The sequence below is a fragment of the Vitis vinifera genome, chromosome 2 (assembly GCF_030704535.1).
Source record: "Vitis vinifera cultivar Pinot Noir 40024 chromosome 2, ASM3070453v1".
In the NCBI taxonomy this organism is placed as follows: Eukaryota; Viridiplantae; Streptophyta; class Magnoliopsida; order Vitales; family Vitaceae; genus Vitis; species Vitis vinifera.
In genome coordinates, this window is record NC_081806.1 from 10110649 (window position 1) to 10132979 (window position 22331).

General features: G+C 35.9%; 1 protein-coding gene across 1 annotated transcript; it reads right to left on the reverse strand.

Moving 5' to 3' along the window:
• Nucleotides 1-5397: 5397 nt before the first annotated feature.
• Nucleotides 5398-14928, reverse strand: LOC100266021 (anaphase-promoting complex subunit 5). Its single transcript, XM_010664807.3, has 5 exons — nucleotides 14774-14928; nucleotides 12940-13038; nucleotides 10056-10320; nucleotides 7196-7263; nucleotides 5398-5763 (listed from the first exon to the last, which is right to left on the reverse strand). The coding sequence occupies exons 1-5, from the start codon at nucleotides 14840-14842 to the stop codon at nucleotides 5602-5604; spliced, it is 663 nt and encodes a 220-aa protein (XP_010663109.2). The 5' UTR covers nucleotides 14843-14928; the 3' UTR covers nucleotides 5398-5601.
• Nucleotides 14929-22331: the final 7403 nt, after the last annotated feature.

Consider the following 22331-nt stretch of genomic DNA (forward strand, 5'->3'; position numbering starts at 1 on the left):
ATCAATGATGAATAATAAAGCTTCTTAGTTATCTTCTAAAATGCCTTAAGATCCAGATTGGTTGTTTCACTAGCCAAATTTGTCGCCTCAAGTCATGAATGAAACTACGAATACGATAATCATTCGTTTCTCACAACACAAGAGCCTTAATCTTCGTTTCACGAAAAAAAAACTAGGAATAACTTCAAGAGAGGACCTTTTTGTTTCTTCAGAAGACTTGTATTCTTTCTTGTTTATTTCAAGGGAGAAAAGAAAATGCATTCTTCATTTTTGTTTTCCGAGAGAGAAGAGAAAACATATTCTTTCTCTGGTTTTTCAAGGAAAGAGAAGAGAGACTTCTCATATAGAGAATAAAAAATAAAAAATAAAAAATAAAAAAATTATTTATTTTTAATAGTGGCAGTTTTTGGGTAGTTTTAAAACTCCAAGAAACCGCTCCCCCATTTTCTCATTTATTTGGGTCGGGTTGGGTTAGCCCACTTGGGCACCCAAACCTAACTCCAGCATTAACTAAAAACATGAAATCAGACGGTCAATCTCTACTATTCTGAATTTTGAGAAACTAAGCACCAATATTAGATCTCCACATAACCAAATTTTGAACCCAGACTCAAAATCTGACTCATTACCACACCAAAATCAACTAAAACTTAAAACTAAAGCACCCATCTCAACTATCCTAGGTTTTGAAAAAGTTATGCAACAAAACTAGATCCACATAAAATCAAAATTCCAAACACTTACTCTAAATCTCACCAACTATACACCAAAAGCAACTAAAAATGAAAAACTAAAAGCACTAATCTAACCTCTCTCGAAACCTAATGAAAAATTATATAAAAACACAAAAAATAAACCATACAAATTCCCAAGGAAAATGATAATAAACCAAACCTTAGAAAATCAAACAACATACCAGAGAAAAAAAAAAACAAATAGCATGGAATACCTCTGAAATCAACTAATTCGAGTTGAAAATTATTTCAAAAACTCATACCTGAAAAGAAATCAACCTTGAGAAGTTGAAAAAATAAATCTATATTAAATTTAATTGCAATTGAAAACAATAGCAAGTAATAAACTCAGTCATTGAAGAGAGATAAAGAGAGACAGAGAGCAAGTGAAAAGAATAGGAACCTTAAGAGAGACTTTATTTGGGGTTTTTGGATGTTTTCCCTCCAAAAAACAAAAGAAAGGAAAATTTTGGGCTAAGATTTTTTATTAGGTTCATGGGTTTTATTTATAGAGAAATGAAAAATGATTAGGAGGAAGAAACAACAAATATTAGTTGTCGGATTTTTTTGTAAGTTATTTTCTGATTATTATTATTATTAAGGCTATGTAGCAACATCTATTTGGCAATATGAAAATACTACTTATTTTGGGATTAGATAACAAACTTTAAAATATGCAAATATGAGTTCTCATTTTCCTAATATTTCCATATCAGCATATGCAAATACACATTTCCCATATATATATATATATATATATATATATATATATATATATATATATATATATATATATATATAGTTTAATTTTTGTAGTTTGGATTATTTTGGAAAAATATTATCTTTTTGTTAGAGCCCCCAAAACATCTTTTGTAACATAAATTTGAGAGGAAAATCACCCAAAAATTCAAAATGGAGCAAACCGACTAAACTCACATGTCAATAGATCTCCAAACACATTAGAACTTAATCAATTATTATAATCATAAAAACCTAAGTAAAAACTACTGGATGCAAGATTAAATCACGCACTTTCTTCACAAACAATTAACCAAAAAATAGAATTAAACTTAATTAGTACCTATAACCATTCAAAAGTGAAAGAGATATAATAAGAGCAAAATCATCCAAGGTAGTTGATATTGAGGAAATCAACTTACCATTCAATCAAAGAGATTCAATTTACAAACTCAAGTAGTTCATTAATTCATACAATATTCTAAATTAATTTAATATTCATTCAATTTGAAAATAGTTCAGCCAAATTTCTGTTTAACATGGTAAAACTCATTCTTTCAACATATTTTCATTTAAGCATAGGTAAGCCTTTTCCAAGGGGGTTTTCCAGTTTTTGTAAGTGACACTTTCACTTTTGGTTTATAATTAAACCAATGTATCCCTTTTCACTTCAAGAAAAAAAATCTTAAATAGTTGAATTATATCAAATATTATATTACAAATTTATTCAAAGTAGGCATGATCATGAATTTCCTAAATCCTAAATTTTACCCACTAAACAAAGGAGTTCCTATCAACCAGATACTATAGAGAATTTTATTAGCATATCATATCAAACTCCTTAATTACTTAGTAAATAGATTCCAATAAGAAACTAAAATGATTCTAGGGATAATAGACAGAAGAAAAAACACTTCAAAGATCAGTGTGATCAATAAAATTACTCAATTCATTTTTGAAAACAACAATATATCAAATAACCAACAAAAAATTATCAAAATAAAGGCATGTAATATGATAGACATTGCATTCTTAGAAATTTAAACCCCTCTAAATTCATTAATGAAAATATCAGTATTTCAATTTTACGGATATATTGATTGATATATTGGAAAAAAAAAATCGATAAGCCTAAAATTGATCAAAACTTATGAAAATATTGAGAAAAACTCTAAAAATGATATAATAAACAATAATAAATATTTTAAAGTGTTTTTATAAAAAAAATTATATATGTATATGATATAATTAATCATATTTGATAATAATATCGTATACATTGATAAAAAAATGAATTTTATAAATATATATTTATTATTAAATTACATCAAATGTTATTCGACAATAATATTGTAATATTTGATTCTAATATATCTCATTTTAAAATTATAATCCATTTAATTTCAATTATATTAAATTATATAAAATAAATGATGATATATGCATAAATTTTTTTCATATTTATATTTTAAATATTTAATTACTATATAAATGATATAAAAAAACTATTAAGAAAATTATAATGATAGGTTTTATATCTTTAGTGATCAATTAAATGAAATTTAAAAATAAAATAATTAGAATTAATTTGTTTATTAAAATATTCTTTTAATATTTTGTTTTATGATGGTTTTACTATATATTTATCTGGTGCTTTTTATTTAACAAATGGGCAAACTAGCCTAGTGATCGACCGACGTTCAGGGCTATGATTGTTTTGGGTTTGGGAAATTATCCGAAATTTTCATCCATGTCTAAATCAATGATCCTAGGTTCTAAACTCAAGACCAAATATACTCCCTTTAACCTCATGACCTAGACTCTAACACACTAAAAATGGACTTCTAAGAATAAAATATAACATGAATAATCCTAAATACTCTTAAGCTCACACCACAACATTACGGACAAAGGTAAGACACTAAACCAAGACCCTAGGCTTTAGAACAAGATATGTTTAGTGGAAAAGGAGGCTCTTAGAGATTTCTTAGGAGAAGTCCTAAGAGAATTTAAAGGAATGACTTTTAAATTGACCAAACCTTTATTTTGGAGAGCAACAAGATATTATGTCTTAACCCAGACTTGCCTAACCTCAAGCAATATGCTTACTTGACTCTTCCAAATAGACTTAGTATGAGATCTTCTCCCTTTCTTTGTGTTCAAGACTTGATTCCTAAGGAAGTTGGAATGTATTGAAGAACATACCAGAGAAATACTTTGCTCATGTCCAGATTTATTGAACGAAGAAAGTATTAGTAGAGGCTACCAAAGATGGAGCTCTTTCCTAAGCCTTAATAAATGTTGTTTCATCACTAGTAGGAGTCTTCTCTTTGTTCACATAGCCAAGGCTTCTTTTATCCCTAGAGGACTTCCCTTTAATAATGATTCCATTCAACATCTAAATCCCCATGTGAAAATTTTAAATTTTAGAGGCCAAGTCTTTTGTCATTCTTTTAATTTCTAAAGATTGAGAATTATTTCTCAAATACAAATTATGTTCATTCTTTATAAATTTTATCTTGTTAAAGAATTTCATTTTATTTTTTCACTTTTCAGGGCAAGAATTTCATCAAGCGGATTTGCATTCTTAAATTTAAGTCATTTACGACATTTATTTTTAAAGATGTATTATTCACTTTTAACTTCTTTGCCTTAATTTTCAAACTCTCCTCAAACAGGGCCGTCTTCCAAACTATCAAATTCACACTTAGAATTGTCATCATATTTGATATCATCCAAAAAAGCAATATAATTATCATTTTGCTCATATTTGCAATTTTTTCTATCTCAGGATTCACCATCACTTGAATTGGCGTTGCTTCAAGTGTCTACATGGCTTTTAAAATAATTTTGGGACTTGGACAATCTATAGCCATTGTCATAGTCCTCTATGGTTAAAACATTTAGTTTTCTTATTCTTAGATAGCAGACCTTTTCTTTCCTTGGACCACGTAAGAATTTATCATCCGATTGAATCTTCTTGTTCCTAGATGCTCCATAGGAATCCATCACTATTCCTTTCCTCTACCGGGAAAGGTTCATTCCGACAAAGAGCAATCTTTATTTTTATTTTTTATTATATATATATATATATATTATTCATTTTTCTTTTCATTATGGTAATGCAATGCAAGAGTCAGATTGTTTCTAATGATGACAAGAGTTTTTTTTACAACTTTTTACTTTTCTATGGTCAACCCTTTTTCCCTTCTCAGAGTATGAACTTTGAAAATTCTTTTTATAAGCCTTCATAGAATTTCTAAACTTCTTAGTTACAAAGGCAAAATCATCAATAGTTAGAATACTCTCAATGGACATCTTAAGCTTGCTTATTTCGTTCTTAGAATCTTCATATGTTGCACTTTATGACTTCTGAGAACTAAGAAGACATCTTATATTTATTGGAAGCCCACAAATTTTTAAGTCTTACAATTAATTAGGCCCTTATTTTCCATGGAAGTCCTTTTCCTTGACTCTTTTTTTTTTTTTTTTTTTTGTATTTTATTATTATTATTATTATTATTATTATTTTTTAATCAAAGTTGAGGAACTAATACCACACCATGTAAGTATAAATGATTTTCTTTAAGGACCTTTCCTTTCAAAATCTGGAAAATAAAATTTGATTCCACAAAATATCATTCGATTCCACCAATTCCTAGAGCTTATGGAGACTAGCAATATTGGGATCTAAAATACCTTCAATAACTTATATCATATCCATTCAAAATGGTTTTAAGCCCAATTAATCCTAAACAATTATCGGTATTGAAATTACTGTCACTTATCATACAAATTGAGTAAATTTTTTATACCTAAACAAAATACAAGTTGTCACTAGGAAATCAACCACTTTCTATCTCTTTGGCTATTCATTTTTTAATATTATGTCATCCACTAATTTATCGACAAAAAATGTCAAGTATAAAAGTGACAACAATTGAAGAACGATCACATTAAGACATAAAATGCCCTATAATTTACAAGTAGTTTACATGGTCTTTCCAAGAGAAACATATTGGATGCTTAAGGCAAGACATTCAAGGGTAATTATATATATATATGTGTGTGTGTGATTCAAGATACAACTTTCTTACATATATATATGTGTGTGCAGCTTTGGCAATCTTCAGTGGATATTGAAGAGAGGATCTTGCTCGTCCTGAGGATTTTCGAGAGCCTTGATATGTTTCATAAATGAAGCTGCAGCTTCTTCCCTTTCTTCTAGCTGCCCCAATTTATCAAATACCATGGCCATCAAGTAGAAAGCTTCAGCCGCCAATTCATGATACTAAACAACCACAAGTATTGTCATCCCATTAATGACTACAACGAAATTCTCCATCATAGAACAAATGCATACAGTTACATATATGTACAAGAAGATAATACAAATGGAGAGAGAGAGAGAGGACATGGCCCCAAGGTATTTTAGAGGTTTTATCTTTTGACAGAGACCAACTACAATTACAAAGGGGTTAACACTTAAACACGTATTCCTTTTCTGCACGAGATACCTGTTAGCCCTCAAGAAATAGTTTTGACAGTGAAATATGTGTAACTAAACAATGAAAGCATGCAAGCCCTTCTAAAATCTACTATATGCAATCAAATGTTTGTTTTATCTATGAGACTAATCAATCTGTGACTCATTGACATGGATTTTCTTGCTTTTCTTTTTCCATGTGGGACCAAATCTAATACATAGAATCATCATTGAATGCTCAATTTTTTATGTGATATTTTTAAGTCTGAAATTGATTCTGTCATCCTAGAACATATGATTATTTGAATCCATTTTGGCTGGTCCAGGAAGAAATGCAGATTTATTTACATGCAGTGATTTGATAATCAATTCAAAACCCATGTATCCTGATCAGAGTGTAATGAGTTGACAAAAAAAAAAAAGCAATAGCACTAAGGGATTGAATTTTAAAACACTCCATTAGTTTTGAGAGATTTGAAAGCACAAATCTAAAAATATGACACACATTCATGCTTTTGTTGTGTATAATTTACCATCCTTCTAAATGGAAAATGTTCTTCCCATCATGTATACAACATTGCTAGGCAGAAAGTGGTGATTGGATGTAAAAACTTTTACATTTAATGCATCTAATCACCACTTACCATATAAGTAGGTAGTAAAAAATGTGATAAAAGTGGTAGAAAGAACAGTATTAATCTTTATGAACATGGATTGTGTTTCCATGGTTTTTGTCGATAATTGTGTAGCAAACACTATGCATTAATTTTTTAAAATCTAGAATGGCTCTTCCAAGATTTTGCAAGAAAATTTGTAAGAAATAAGAAGTCTCTAGCCAAGCAGTGGCAGCTCATCGAGAAGGATGTAGCATTAGAAGTTAAAACCACTGCAAAGTTCAAGTTCCTCTTATGTTTTATGGATCATCATAATTAGTTAACAAAGATGAACCTTAAGCTCAGAAGAAAAAACTACTGAATCAAGAAAAAAAGCACGTCAACATATCAACTTCCAAATTGTGGCTAAACTAAATAAAGGAGCATATTTGGACAAATCAGATTGTTGGCTGAGGTAAACTTATGGAGCTTGTTATCCGCAGGTACTGGAACCAAATTGCTATTCTAAACTAGCAATGAACATGCTATCACATAAATCACATACACAAATGGGTATGAACAAAAATATCTTTAGCTAATACACGTGTAAGCATTCTTACTCTCAAACTCAGTTATTAACTTACCTCCAAAACTTCAAGCTCTTCAGTAGCTTGCCTTAAAGGATCCAGCACAACCTCAGAATTTTCAAAAACTGGCATCAATATTCAACAGGCAGAGAGACAACAGATTAGAAGCTTCAATAAAGGAGAAATACAGAATCACAGCACTGGTTAGCCGATTGTCATTATCACTTATTTGAATATGAAACCGAAATCCTCTTTTAAGATGTCCATGTATCCTGTGCTATTTGAACAACAATTTCATGAAACAAAAAACTATTCAAGTCATAGCTTTAGCTTTAGGTTGAAATTCAAAAATAAAAAGTGCATAAGACTTTAGTTTGATATACAATGTAAAATTGCAAATGATACACCAAAACCAGCCAAGTTCAATGGTGTTTCTGAGGCACAATGGCAAAAGCTGTTCCAATGGCCACCAACCTACATTTCAATATCAACCTACGTGACACTCAACTCCCATGAGTCATTAAGTCCAGTGTGCTGTGAACTCACAGAGGTGTATGTGAATAAAATAGCTTATAGCAGCAGACAAATAATGAGCTAAAGCCAGCTACTTAAAGATGGATGGCTACCAAATCATAACAAGTGAATTATCTGAACCTCATGAATTTGCTCCACCAATAGTTGTCATCGATGAAGTTTGATCATGTTCCAAATATCCCATCTCTAACATTGTGCACATTCATCACTTCAAGCTGTCCTTTGTGTGTCTGCATTATTGTTTTGTTAGAGTAGCAAAAACAGAGTATCATACTATAGGGTGATAATGAAGTACCGAATCTTGCTGGATCTTACCACAACCTTTCATTGCTTTAGGAAATCTCTGTTGATAGGTATTGCTTTAGGAAATATTGTAAAGATTGTTTTATCATATCATGTATAGATATCTAATTTTGGGGATTTAATCCTTGATTCATGCAAAACTATATTTGCAACATGACTTCCATAGTTTTATCCTATCAGAGTATTACTTTCTATTTCCAGTATTCCTCAAAGACCCTTACCAATTGCCAAAAATGCTTTTCTACATGGTTGCTCAAGGAAAATGTCTATATAGATTGTCGTTATGGCTTAAATTTGCCCCTGCTAAAGGTAACATGTGTAAGTTAAAGAAAAGTCTATATGATTTAAAACAAAGTTTAAGAGTTCCATGTGATTTATTTAGCCAATGGTTGGCTGAAGGAACACAAGGATACAAAGACAATTCAACATACCCCATCAGATGCCTAACAAGGACATACTAAAGTTTTCATATTTATCAAAATGATTTCATTATACTAGGCCAGGGTGCATAATAAATGAAGGCACTGAAGAATTACGTAGCCAGAGATTGTGATCAAACGCATTGAGGACCTGAAACATTCCCTTAAACAGAATAAAGTTGCTAGGTAAAGGCAAGATGTATTTACATCAGAGGAAAAAACATATAAAGACAAATTTTGGGATGTGAACCTCTGGTACTCCAGTTAAATGAACTCACTGGGTTAAGATGATGAAAGCCCTTTTCAATTGATGTTGTTAAGACATTTAGGTCAAGTTCCTATTCATCCAGATAGTGGTTATCCTGCCAGTATAGTGAGTCCATTCATGCACTGTCCAAGGGCAAAGCACTTGGAGATTGTTTACGATCTGGAGGAAAAAATCTCATGTTAATTAAGCATGGATGAATAATCATTGAATCATTTTTAATTGCACACTAGATCTACCTTGGAGAATTTTACTTTTGTTGGAGGGAATCTAGTGGCAATGAAGAGCCGCAACATTTGGTTTCTGTTAGGTCCAGTGCTGAAGTTGAGTTCAAAGCACTAGACAATAGGTGTGCAAATTCCTTTGGTTAAGAATTCTGATCAGGGAGATGGGTGTCACTTCTCAAAATGAAAGGGAGAGACTACTTTGATTACAATCACCTACTCATAGCACAATTTAACATGACTGGGAAAACACATTGAAGGTGGTAGACATATTGCAAAAGAGAAATTAAACTCCCATCCATTTTTGCACCATATGTAAGGACTGGATACCAACTAGTAGCTATCCTAACAAGGGATACAGAGTACACCAGTGCTGCTATTTGATTGAGTTGTCTATCAGACTATGGGTACTGGTAACCATGCTGCGTGCCACTTTAAAAAGTAAGCCAACTTATGTGGTGCAACCTCAGGGCTTCAGTCATACTATCAAGCCCAATCTAAGCATTATTTGCCAACTCTGGGTCTGACCTAGTTAATGTGCTTATATCCTACATTAATAATTCTATACAAAACATGAGGCTTGGCTCAAGTCATAAAGAAATGGTAAGGGGTGTGATTTTATTGGCAAAGACCAAATCTCTTAATCTTCTTCTATATGTATCAAAATACAATATTTATATATTGACATACAAGCCCTGAGCACACTCAAACCCCAGATGGCCACCCCTGCATGAGACATATTCACCTCTGGATGTGACCCTGCTAAACTTCTATAACCTATATTAGCTCATAATGACTTTCAAGCTTGACTAATAGAGCTTTATAGATAGAGGTAAGGGGCCCGCTTCACTTTGGTTGTGTGGCTCTCTGCCCTACCACCCCTGCTTAGCATTCACTTGTGATATTTTACCAAAATTCCAGATGTTGTGGTATCCTAATTAATTAAGCAACTGAAAGAAAGTCTGATAAGGTCGAAGCAAATATAAGCTTCAGTGCACAAAAATCAATATCAGTAGTAAAAAGACCTTCCCTAAGAACTGAAATCAAAACCTAATGCACCAAAAATAAAATTTGTTAACATTGTAATAACAATACAAATACCAAAAGAAAAGAAAGAAAGTCCACTTGCACTTAAAAAATGTCTTATCAATACATCAGAAAATATCAAGTACCTGAGAAACTAGGATTTGATAAATAGCATTTTGCTTCAGCAATATAGGCCCGAGCATGAAGCTCCAAACCTCCATGACCAAGAATCATCGGAAGAGCCCCCTGTACAAGGATTGAAGCCCTTTCTACATGGTTTGATCCAAGCGAGAGCCACAACTCAGCTAGTGTGAGAGTGGCTGATGCTTTGAGAAGATCCAAGTTAAATGACTGGCAAAATGAAAGGCTAGCCAATGCATATGGAAGGCCTAAAACAGCATTGCCTGATTTCTGAAGACGGGGAAAAAAAGGGAAAAAACTACAATTATAGCATTTGAATAGAAGAAACAAAGGAAAAACATCTAGCAGATCTCTTCAAACAGGACTCAGACATGAAAGAGACTTTGAATATTCAACTGATTCCTTCAGGGAATTCGAATGCAAATTTTATTCTTATAGATGACTAATAAAAATTAAAAATAAATTATCTCCCCTCCTTGGAGGAGCAACTTGGAGAAGAAAGTGATTATTGTAATGTTTTAATTTAAGGTCACCATCTTATAAAGTGGCATATATCAGTTGCTCCAATGGCAAAAGAGAAAGGGGATTGGCGATGAATTAACATCTCCAACACTAGTGTTTTGTTCCTTAGAAAGACAATGCACTTTAATTATTCATGGAGAAAATAGTTCAAATATAGCTTCATGAGAACTTGTTGAGGAACGTGATCCAAAGATGGAAAAACATCCAAATGCCTATCAAATAGCACAGGGTAGATGACAACTCTATTTTGATGAGTTCTCTTTATCTAGTAATGTTTAAATTTAGTAATAATTTTAAGTCATCAATATGGTGTTATGTTTTGCCAATGAAAGCTACTCATATTGTACTTGGAAGACCATGGCACTATTTTGTAAGTTACATGAATAATCAATCATGATTTTTGGATTAGTTATGATCTCTGGATTAACCAATGTACTGAGCAGATTGATCCAAGTCTCAATATGGGTTTTAATTGTTAATATTAAAAAATACAATAGTATACACACTGTTTATATGTCTACTGGTGGTTCTTCAGGACTCATGTGAGTGTAAGGAAAGTAAATGCTTGGATTTTTTAATCAAAATATCGTTATAGTTGATTTGAAAATTCAATAATTTTACACTTCTATAATCAAGAATACTGGAAAGATGTAAAATTCAATAATTTTACACTTCTATGATCAAGAATATTGAAAAAACTACATCTATAATATCTTTATTTGATGGAAGGCTTGATTGTCATGTTATGGAGAGATTAATTGTCAAGTTCCAACAACGTGTTTCATTCCGAGAGATGTTGAATCCTCTGTTATGCTAGTAAAATATGAACTTGAAGAACACTAGAAGATTTCAGTTGGTAGTTGTATCATGTAACAAATTTTACAAAGTTCTAATGAAGAGTCCTATATTATGCATTATCAATTTGTTCATGCATGTTGACAAAGAAAGAATGGGTGCAAGACATTGCTTCGGGTTTCAATTGACTAGAAAGTCATTAAAACCAAGTTTTTTAGCAAGTTGGAGGGAATTAATGTGGATGAATTTTCATTATCTGTTTAAGAGAGAAATGAAAAGAAACAAATAAATCTTAAATTACTTTATCAAGGGTATTTAAGTAATTTACAGTTTTTTAGATTCTCTAGAGTCATAATTAGTTTAATGGTTGGAATTTGAGTTTTATTTAGAATTTGAGAAATTTTATAATTTGTCTTAAAAGAAGTTTCTAAACTTCGTATTTTCTAAATAAGGTTTGTTTTTTTTTTTTTTTGAAGTTTTTATTTGAGTCTTTAGAATCTAGAAGTCTTCTTTATTATAAACTCCTATTATAAGAATTTTTTATAAAGTAAGTTCTCTGTTTGCTTTAATTTTTTTTAGAAAATTTAATAGTTGTAGAAAAGAAATAAGAGTCCTGATAGGATTAATGATTGATAATCAATAATATTAAGGTTTTGTTTCTTTTACAAACCTTGCGATTTTCAATAGTGACACCATATTAATTTTTTTTCCTAGGCGAGAATCCTTGAAGATTTTAATGAGACTCCAAGGTTTCTTATCTTTCTTTTCTAATATATATATATGTATTTTTCTCTCTGCTACTATAATTTGATTCTTATTCTTCTTCTTAAACCTTTAAAGATTGAAACCCTAACCCACCTGATTTGATTCTAGGCATATCAAATATAAAGGAGGCTATTAAAGTTGCTCTCCAACATTATTATAAATGCAATTTAAAACAGATGTACACTTCATTAAGGAGAAGCTGAATGATGGTTGAGCAACTTCCTGATATTTTGACCAACAGGTGACTAGTAGGAACTTCATAACTTTCTAGGCAAGCCAGGACTTGTACAACATCTATATGCCCAAGCTTGAGGAAAACCTTTGGACCGGAATGTCCAGTAAAACCGAAATTCTATAAGCTAAGGGCAATTGGTTGCAAAACACAAATGGAATGAGATAAAGAGTAGCCTTGATTCTAGTAACTTTTTGTCCATTCTCCTCTCCACTCTGTTCTATTATATTTCCAATTGGATCCATCTACCCATTTCAACTAATTTTACGACTACGAACATATTTCCGTGTGTGTTTTCAATTTCTTGAAAATTGATCAAACTAGTATTGCAGAAAAATTCTGTAGGTGAATTCCATTGACAATCATTATGTTACCCTCCATATGCAAAGTCATAGCTGTGCCATTGATTCATTTCCTATGGTCCAGAATACAGCTAGCTTAAACTTAATCTAGCTGAATCTCCATATCTACCCTTGACTCTATTCTAAAAGGACATAACAACATTTTATGCAGTCATACCAATTGCAATTTGACTATGCAGTCATATTTATTATGAATCAATTACGCAGTCATACCTTGTGGATCTCTGCAAGCAAGAGAAGAACAGTGGCATTTTCAACTTGCAGATTGAATTTGTAACACATGCAGAAGAGGGAGTGTGCAACAGCTGCTGCCTGCAGAGAACATTAAGTGCCACAGCATAAAGAGAAATTAGGAAACATAAACAAGGATTTACTACCTTACTACAATTAATCACTTCAGTGGTACATCATAGTTAGAATCCCATGCCAGACAACAAGGTTTAGTTTACCAAGCTAAACAATAATTTGCCAATAATGAAAACAAACTACCATGAAATTCTAGGCTTTGGTACAATGTTTAATGAACCCAAGAAAATGAATAAGATGATGAAATAGAAAAGGAAAAGTGTTTCTCTAATCCTCAATTCTATTTTTAACAAACACTAAGGGCATGTCATGACTATGGATATGAAAAGGAGATAGCATTAAAAAATGTAGTTGTAGCAGCCAGTGAGCTAATTCCAAAAACTTGAATTGTTTGTGCAAATCTTCAGACTTCTAAACCACCCACATCTGATGTGCAAGTTGGAGAAGAAAAGGAGACCTTATGCCATACTTGCCCATTTAATCTTTAAATCTCAGCAGTAATGTGGGATTCAACTTGACTCATACTCAACCCTCCACCAAACCTACCTTTATGTAGTTACTGTATTCAGCCTAACCAGGGTAATACAAAAGCAAACTCAGCTTTGTCTTTCTAACCCTTGGCCAATGAAATTATAACCTACTTGACGTATTTACAATATTCATACTAACCAGTGTAATGGGATAACAAGACCAGCTTTGATTTCACATACCAGCCCATGAAGCCAAAGTCCAACACTAAGTTGGGTTCAAAGAAGATCACATATATGGTGTATCAAGGAATTATAATGTGAATCAGCACAGGACCTAGTGTTGATACCCAATTTTGTGCCCTCCAAATGGACCTGTCCACTTGTTGCATATGCTACAACACAGTAGAGTGGATTTTCTCACTTAACCGCCTATAATGCTCCACCACATGGCCATTGCGACAATATCATAAATCAAATGACTCCATCCATATGACCCCATGCATCTAGCATTTTCATCTCCATGCTCGACAAAGTATCACCAATTTATTCACATTGGGACGAAATTGAAACTTAGCATGGCATCCTACCCCTTGGATAGATGTCCAAGCATCCCAAATGGCCACACAATGTACATTCTCACAGTATATGGATACCTGCTCATGGAGGACGTCAAGGGAGTTCTCCCTATCCCCCTTCAAATAAAAAAGATATTCCATTCCTTTGCTCAATCTAACAGCACAAGATTCAGAGTAAAGCCATCATACAAAGAATCAAAGAGAGGAAAAGATTACAAGCACTAAGCTTTGTAGGTATCTGCTGCCAAGTAGCAGCCAATGTTTAATCAGTGTTCTGAGTAGCCTCTACATCTTTCTTAAAGACTTTGATTCCCAGTAAAGTCACATAAAATACTGTGTATCTTGATGGCCAAAGCCAAGGATCTTGACATGGCAATGCTAACAATGTTTCTTCCCAACTCTTTTTCCTTTTATATGGGTAATGTTCACCCTTGATCACAAAGGTTCCATTCAAACCATTAGTAATCCATTATTTCACAAGTTGAACAAGCAAAATAGAATAACCGTAATCACCTTTGACACTAATCTGAGTGTAGGTAAACATTATCGCTCCTTTGATAGAATACAACAAGATCATATTAAAGATGCCACATTTTAATTTAAGAAGTTGCTAGATAGAAAGCTGTGTGGTAAATTTAGCAGATGGAATAAATTAGCTGTATGCTAAGAAGTTCGGTAAAATGGAAAATATTGAACCTGGCCAAACTGATTTGCTGCAAGCAATGTACGAGCATGACGAAGGCTTGCTTCTGTCTTCAGTTCCATATCCACACCAATTACAGAGGATGCCAGAACTCCAAGTTCATCGCATACTTGTTGGGCTAGTTCAGATGTCCCCTGCTTGTCAACATAATATTAAACAGAGCTAATGCAGTTGCAACAAAGTGGGGTCCATATACTGTGCTATCTAAACAGCCATGCAAATTGAATTTCATAACCTTACAGGTGTAAAGCACGCTCATGGAGCGGCTGCAGTTTTAGTAACAGGATTTGTGACTTTGAGATGGAACAAAACTTCTCCTCCACTAGCTTAAGAGCAGCAAAGGCCTCTGTGCAGAAATTGGGGGGGGGGGGGGGGGGGGGGGGGGGGGGTGTTTAATGAGGCATAGGAAAGATGAGCAACAGAGAGAGAGAGAGTTCTTACATGTATCATAATATATAAAAGTCAACTTCCAAGAAATAATGACATTTTGAAACTTCACAAGAATATTTGAGTGGAAAAATAAAAATAGAAAAATCAAGCAAAATAAGTTAGCCAAAGGACTATTTGCATATAAAGGGTCCACTCATTCAGTAAATGAGTGCATGGAAGATAGCAATATTGAGTGAAAAGGACTTGAAACTGAACACCATTTAACAGATAACAACAGTAGGAATTCATATTTAAATAAAACCTAAAAAAGAAATCAGGCCAACATCATGTTGGAACAGCTACCTTCAGAAACATACTAACAGGTAAGTGATTTAGTCCAAACAACCTTCAATAATGCTGGGCTATGAGAAGAATGCAGCATCATCAAAATCCTGTTTACAGCCTGAAATTTTTTTCCTTTTTTTTGATAGGTAACGATAGGTATGTATAAATTAATAAAAGGAAAACTAAGGTATCGTCAAATTGGAGCTGTGACTTTTGAAATGAGAGCGAGAGAGCGTGAGAGTGAGGGCAAGGGCGATGGCGACGAGGGAGATAACCAAGCGGGGAAACGGAGGAAACGGCAAGGAAATTGTTTCAGGGTGGAGTCGAAGGTTTTTGAAGTCGAGGTGGAGGAGAGAAGAGGTAAAACCCTATTTTTCATTGTGGAAAGCAAGAGGGGGGTTTCGTCATGGGTTCAATTGGGGCCGGCAAGTGTTAGGCTCTTTCTAGAGGGGTTGGATCAGTGCGTTAATAATGGGAAAGAGGACAAATGGGAGAAGGGGAGAAGTTATTCCATGGTGCGCGAAGCCAACAAGGAGGGTTGCTTTCTCCGGTTAGGGGTCGTAGATGCGGAGGCAGAGGGGAAAGGGGGGAATGGTCAGTTATGGCGGAGGTTGTACGGGATCTGATCGCGAGCCTCGACAAAAAGGAGGAAAAAAAGGAAGAGTCGATCCCTGAAAGACTGCAAGCTAAAATGGGAAAGAGATGGGGGAATAGGGATAGGCTCTTGGTCAGAATGGAGGTAGAAGGAGAGGAAATCAATAGAAATTTGAGTAGATTGGGGCATTGCTTAGTTGGAAGATGGAACCCTAGGGTAGCAGGAGGCGAGAATTTGGAGAGGCTGGGGTGGTTGATGGCGAGTGCTTGGGGGCTGAAAGGAAAGCTTGGTTTGGCTTGGCTGGAAAAGGGTCAGGTCCTTCTAGAGTTCGAATTTGTGGAAGAAGCCAGAAGAGTTCTCACCACCGGCAAAAGGTCGGTGGGTGGGATTCAGGTAGGTCTGGAGCTCTGGAGTCCAAGATACGGGTGTATGGAAGAAAGGGAAATAAGAGAAGAAGCTTGGGTGAGGATCATGGGCTTGCCAATATCGCTTTGGGTCCCGTCCATTCTGAGAAGGGTGAGGGATGAGTACGGTGGTTTTGTAGCCATGGATCCACTAACGGAAAGAATGGAGAATCTCCAGTGGGCTAGGATACTAGTTAAAACAAAGGGACGAGAGCTACCAAGTTCGTTGGAGATTGGAGTCAAGGGGATATCTTATAACATTCCTCTTTGGTGGGAGGTGTTGCCGTTGATTAGACAGAATCCGAAGGGCTACATGGGCTCAACAGATCGTTCCAGAGGAGAGGTCAGGGGCAACGGAGGCGCACGCGCTGACCCGCAAGTGGAAGAGTGGGGTAACGCAAGGCTCGAGGCACTATCACGGACAATTGACGGGATGGAAGGGCAGGTAGACGGGACGGGTAGGGTTTTGACTATGGGCCGGATTCAGTTTGGGTCGACAATCCGGACCTCAGTGGGTGGGTCGGAAGTTGGGTTGTCTTTGATTGGGCTCAGGTAGGCTAGGGGGCCTATTCCGCAAACCCTTTCAGAATGAGCAACTTTAAAAGGGGTTGGAGTTGGTGGGGTTGGGCCTGAGGTGGGGTCGAGTGGCTCTAAGGGAAAGGAAAAGGTTTCAGAGTTGGAGATTGGGCCGCGATTTGGGCCAGCAGTGTCCCAAAAGAGTAGCGGGCCGTTTCTAACCCATTTTGAGGTGCAACCTTTTGGGCCTTCAGTTATGAATAGCCATGGCCCGGCTAAGTTTCAACTTACTAAAGGTCTGTTGGGGAAATCAATATTGAGTTGGAATTTCTAAGTATGCGGGAAAAGGAAGCTGGGAGAAAACAGCAGGTAGACTCTTACTGCTCATTGACAAACAGCGCCCTAGCAGAAGAAGTTTTGAGGTATGGGTCTCTTTCAAACTCCGGGGGCTTAAGGGATTCGGGGACTCCTTCTCATTCTATCTTGTTTTTGTTTGGTCGGACTCTAAGGGAGGAGTTTTTTTATCATTCTGGGGTGTTAAGGGAGACTTGCCATAATGGAATTTTGATAAATTGCCTAGACGAAGCTGGGCCTAGTGCGAATGGCAATGACTGTTGGGAATTGGTTGAGTTTAATGGCCCTATTTCAGTGGCAAGGGATTCGAAGGGGGGATCATCTCAGTATGAATCACAAGAAGGAAGGGGGGAAAGGGCTCTTAATTGGGAAGAAAGTAGCCTAGCAAAGTTCAACCAATTTTTGGGATTTTCGACTGAAGGGTTAGAAAAGGAAATTCTGAGTTTCCTGGTTAAAATTAGAAAAATGAGGGAAAAGATCCACAGTAAAGGCCTATTGGAAAAATCAAAATTTGAAAGGGAGTTAAAGAGATTGGAATGCTCAGTTAACTATGAGGGGAAAGGTAGAAAGAAATGTCCTCTTCAGGGCAGAGGAGGTCAGTCAGTGGTTATACAATGAACCTCAAGCAGTTGAGCTGAAATGTGAGGGGAGCGAACGACAGTACTAAAAGGAAAGCAATTAAATTTGTCATCAGGAAGTAGAAGGTGGATCTGTTTTGCATTCAGGAGACAAAAATTCAAGTTTTGTCTGATAGGGTGGTGAGTAGTTTAGGGCCTAGAAGATTCTTAGACTGGAATGCCCTGGATGCTTTTTGATCAGTTGGAGGTATTTTGATTGGTTGGGATAGAAGATCTCTAGAATTATTGGATTGGGAGGAGGGTCAGTTTTCCTTATCCTGCAAACTCAGGAATATGGAAAATGGGGTGGTTTGGGTGTTCACGGGTGTTTATGGCCCATTTACCAGAGTAGAAATGGAGTGTTTGTGAGAAGAAATCGGGGCGATTAGAGGAATCTGGGAAGGTCCTTGGTGTATAGGGGGTGATTTCAACATTATCCTCTCTTAAAGTGAAAGAAGCAAGTAAGTGAGAATAACCTCAACTATGAGGAGGTTTGCTCAGGTTGTAGACGAGCTAGATCTCGTGGACTTACAGTTGCAAGGGGGATCTTTCACTTGGAGTGGGGGCCTTAATAACCAATCAAGGGCTAGGTTAGATAGATTTCTGGTAACTCCCTACTGGCTTGACCAGTTTAGTAGGGTAGTCCAGAGAAGGTTACCTAGGCCGACCTCGGATCACTTTTCAATTTTACTTGAGGGGGGTAGCCTAAGGAGAGGACCTACCCCTTTCAAATTCGAAAATATGTGGTTCAAAGTCGAGGGGTTCAAAGATTTAATCCGTAATTGGTGGCAGGGGATTGAGGTTAGAGGTAACGCCAACTTCAGATTGACTGCAAAACTGAAGGAGGTGAAACAGAAGTTAAAAGTTTGGAATAGGGAGGTGTTCGAGAGTCTGGAATGCAATAAGGATGCAGCTCTCCAACAAGTGGAGTATTGGGATAGGGTGGAAGGTGAGAGTGTCAAAAATATTGTGTGAATGGTCAAATACCTTAGCCTTGAGTTTTTTATATTATATATAGACTTTACAAGGATGCTATACATCGAAAGCAAATAAAAGCAAATAAATTCCAGCATGATTCTAGCCCTATACATGTAAACTATAATCTGTCAAATAATGTATGCTAACTGTACAGAATAATAAATGGAGAAATAAGGAAACAATTGTGGGCTAAAATAAGGAAAGAAGTGTGGACAGCAAAGCTGTCCTTTGACAGCCCCCCTCAAATTGATGCAGGTTGATCAACAAGCATCAATTTGCTACTTAGCAAGCAATGTCGATGACGAGGGAGAGCCTTGGTGAAGATATCAGTAATTTGTAAGTCAATGGAAATATGTGGAAGAGTGATAACACAAGCTTCAAAGGCTTCACGGATAGAGTGACAGTCTACTTCAATATGCTTTGTGCGCTCATGATAGACAGGATTGGCCGTGATCTGAATAGCACTTGTATTGTCGGCATGTAGAAGTGTAGGATCGGTCTCAAAAAAATCTAACTCCACAAGCAAACCTCGAAGCCAAATGATTTCAGAACAAACAAGAGACATCGCCCGGTACTCAGATTCCGTAGATGACTTAAAGACTCTGTCTTGCTTCTTACTTTTCCAAGATATCAATGCATCACCTAAGAACACACACCAACCAGTGATGGAATGACAGGTATCCGCACAACCAGCCCAATCAGCATCACTATAAGCAGCAAGGCGAGTAGAATTGCCTGCAGGGAAGAACAAGCCACGAGTAGAAGTGCCTTGAACATAACGTATGATCCTACGGACAGCAGCCAAATGAACATGACGAGGAGTCTGAAGGAACTGGCTGACTTGCTGTACAGCAAAAGAAATGTCTGGTCAAGTAATGGTGAGATAAACAAGGCGACCCACCAACTTCCTGTATAAACTGGGATCAGCAAGTAAGTCGCCCTCCTCTTTGCGAAGCTTGACATTTAATTCCTTGGGAGTATCAACAGAAGTAGCCCCTTATAGACCAGTTGTAGCCACCAAGTCATTCGCATACTTATGTTGATTGAGGGAAATACCAGAGGGACTATGATGCACCTCAAGACCAAGAAAATATGTGAGAGACCCAAGATCTTTCATATGAAAGGACTCGAAGAGATGAGTTTTAAGCTGACCAAGTAAAGCAGAATCGGAACCAGTGATCACAATATCATCAACATAAACCAAAAGAACAACAATACCCACGTCTGATTTCCGAAGAAACAAAGAAGTGTCATACTTGCTCTGCCTGAATGAAAATTGTAATAAAGTGGTGCGGAATTTATCAAACCAAGCCCTCGGAGCCTGTTTGAGACCATAAAGAGAGCGACGAAGCTTACACACATGTGAAGTCGGAGAGAGAAACAATCCCAGGGGTGGCTTCATATAAATACACTCTTTAAGATCCCCATGAAGAAAAACATTTTTTACATCCATCTGATGTAGTGGCCAATCACTGGAAGCAGCAAGAGCTAGGATCGTACGAACAGTAGTCATTTTAGCCACAGGAGCAAAGGTCTCTTCATAATTGACACCATATTCTTGATTATTCCCAAGTGCAACAAGCCGAGCTTTGTAACAATCCAAACTTCCATCAGATTGGACCTTGACTAAGTAAACCCATTTGCAACCCAGAGGAACAATAGCAGGAGGACAAGGCTCAATGTCCCAAGTGTGATTGGCCTCTAGAGCGGCAATTTCTTCCTGCATAGCTTGTCGCCAATAATCATGCTTGGCAGCATGTGAGTAGCATGTGGGAATATCAAAATTGGACAATGCAACAATAAGGGCTGAAATAGAATTGCCAGAACTGGAAGAGGGAAATCCATACCTATTCGGAGATACAAACACTCGAGAAGAGCGACGTACTGAAGGTGCTGTAACTGACTGAATCTGGAGCGTGGTAGGATCAGATATCGGGTGAGCCACCGAAAGAGACTGTGGGCGGGAGCGTCTCGTATATACAATACCTGGTTGAAAGCGAGAACTGACTAGATGAAGATCTGAGAACTGCTGCTCAAAGGAGGGGAGGACCACAGTAGAAGAGGATGACACAGTAGAAGAGGATACAGGAAAGAAATGTTGATTTTCAAATAAAATAACATTCCTAGAAATACGTGTATGATGTAATGTAGGATCATAGCAAACAAATCCCTTTTGACACATATTATATCCCAAGAAAGCACATCGAACAAATTGAGCAGATAATTTATGTTGCTCATGAGGAGGTAAATGAACAAAGCATACACAACCAAAAATACGAAGGTGATCATAACTAGGTTGCTTAGCAAATAAGCGGAAATAGGGAGACTCCATATGTAGGACTTGAGAAGGTAAACGATTAATCAAGTAAGTAGCAATTTTTAGAGCCTCTACCCAAAACATGGATGGAACAGAAGATTCTAACAAGAGAGTACGTACCACATCTAGAAGATGACGATTTTTGCGTTCGGCAACTCCATTTTGTTGAAGAGTAGAGGGACATGAACGTTGATGAAAAATACCCTTAGAAGCAAAGAATACTTGAAACTCAGTAGACAAATACTCACCACCGGAATCTGTGCGTAATATCTTAATAGAAGTAGAAAATTGATTGTCAATATACGCTAAAAACTCAGTGAAAGTACGAAAGACCTCAGATTTAGAGCGAAGAAAGTAGACCCAAGTAAATATGCTATGATCATTAATGAAAGTCACATAATATTTAAATTTCTCATGTGAACTAACCGGGGAAGGTCCCCAAACATCACTATGGATAAGATCAAAGCAGTAAGATGCTCTACTTGCATGCAAAGGGAAGGGAAGAGTTTTACTTTTACCAAGTTTGCAAGAATCACACTCAAGAGATAAAGAATAACGATCCTTATTACCAGGTAAATCAGAGTTCAATACATGAGATAAGATCTGAGTATTGGGATGGCCTAAACGACGATGCCACACCATACTAAGAACTGAAACATTATTACAAGCAAAAGACTTAATAGAAGAAAGTGGAGAAAAATCTGGAACAGGCCTTATTACCAGGTAAATCAGAGTTCAATACATGAGATAAGATCTGAGTATTGGGATGGCCTAAACGACGATACCACACCATACTAAGATCTGAAACATTATTACAAGCAAAAGACTTAATAGAAGAAAGTGGAGAAAAATCTGGAACAGGTAAAAATAGTGGAAACAAGCGCCCCACTTTAGGTCCCTTCGAGATCGACTCCCCCGTTACCTAGTCCTGCACAACACAACCATTACCAGAAAAATTAACAGCACAATTGTTATCAACTAATTGGCCAACAAAAATAAGATTTGTGGAAAACTGAGGAGCAAGAAACACATCAGTGAACTTAGAAGAGGCATCGC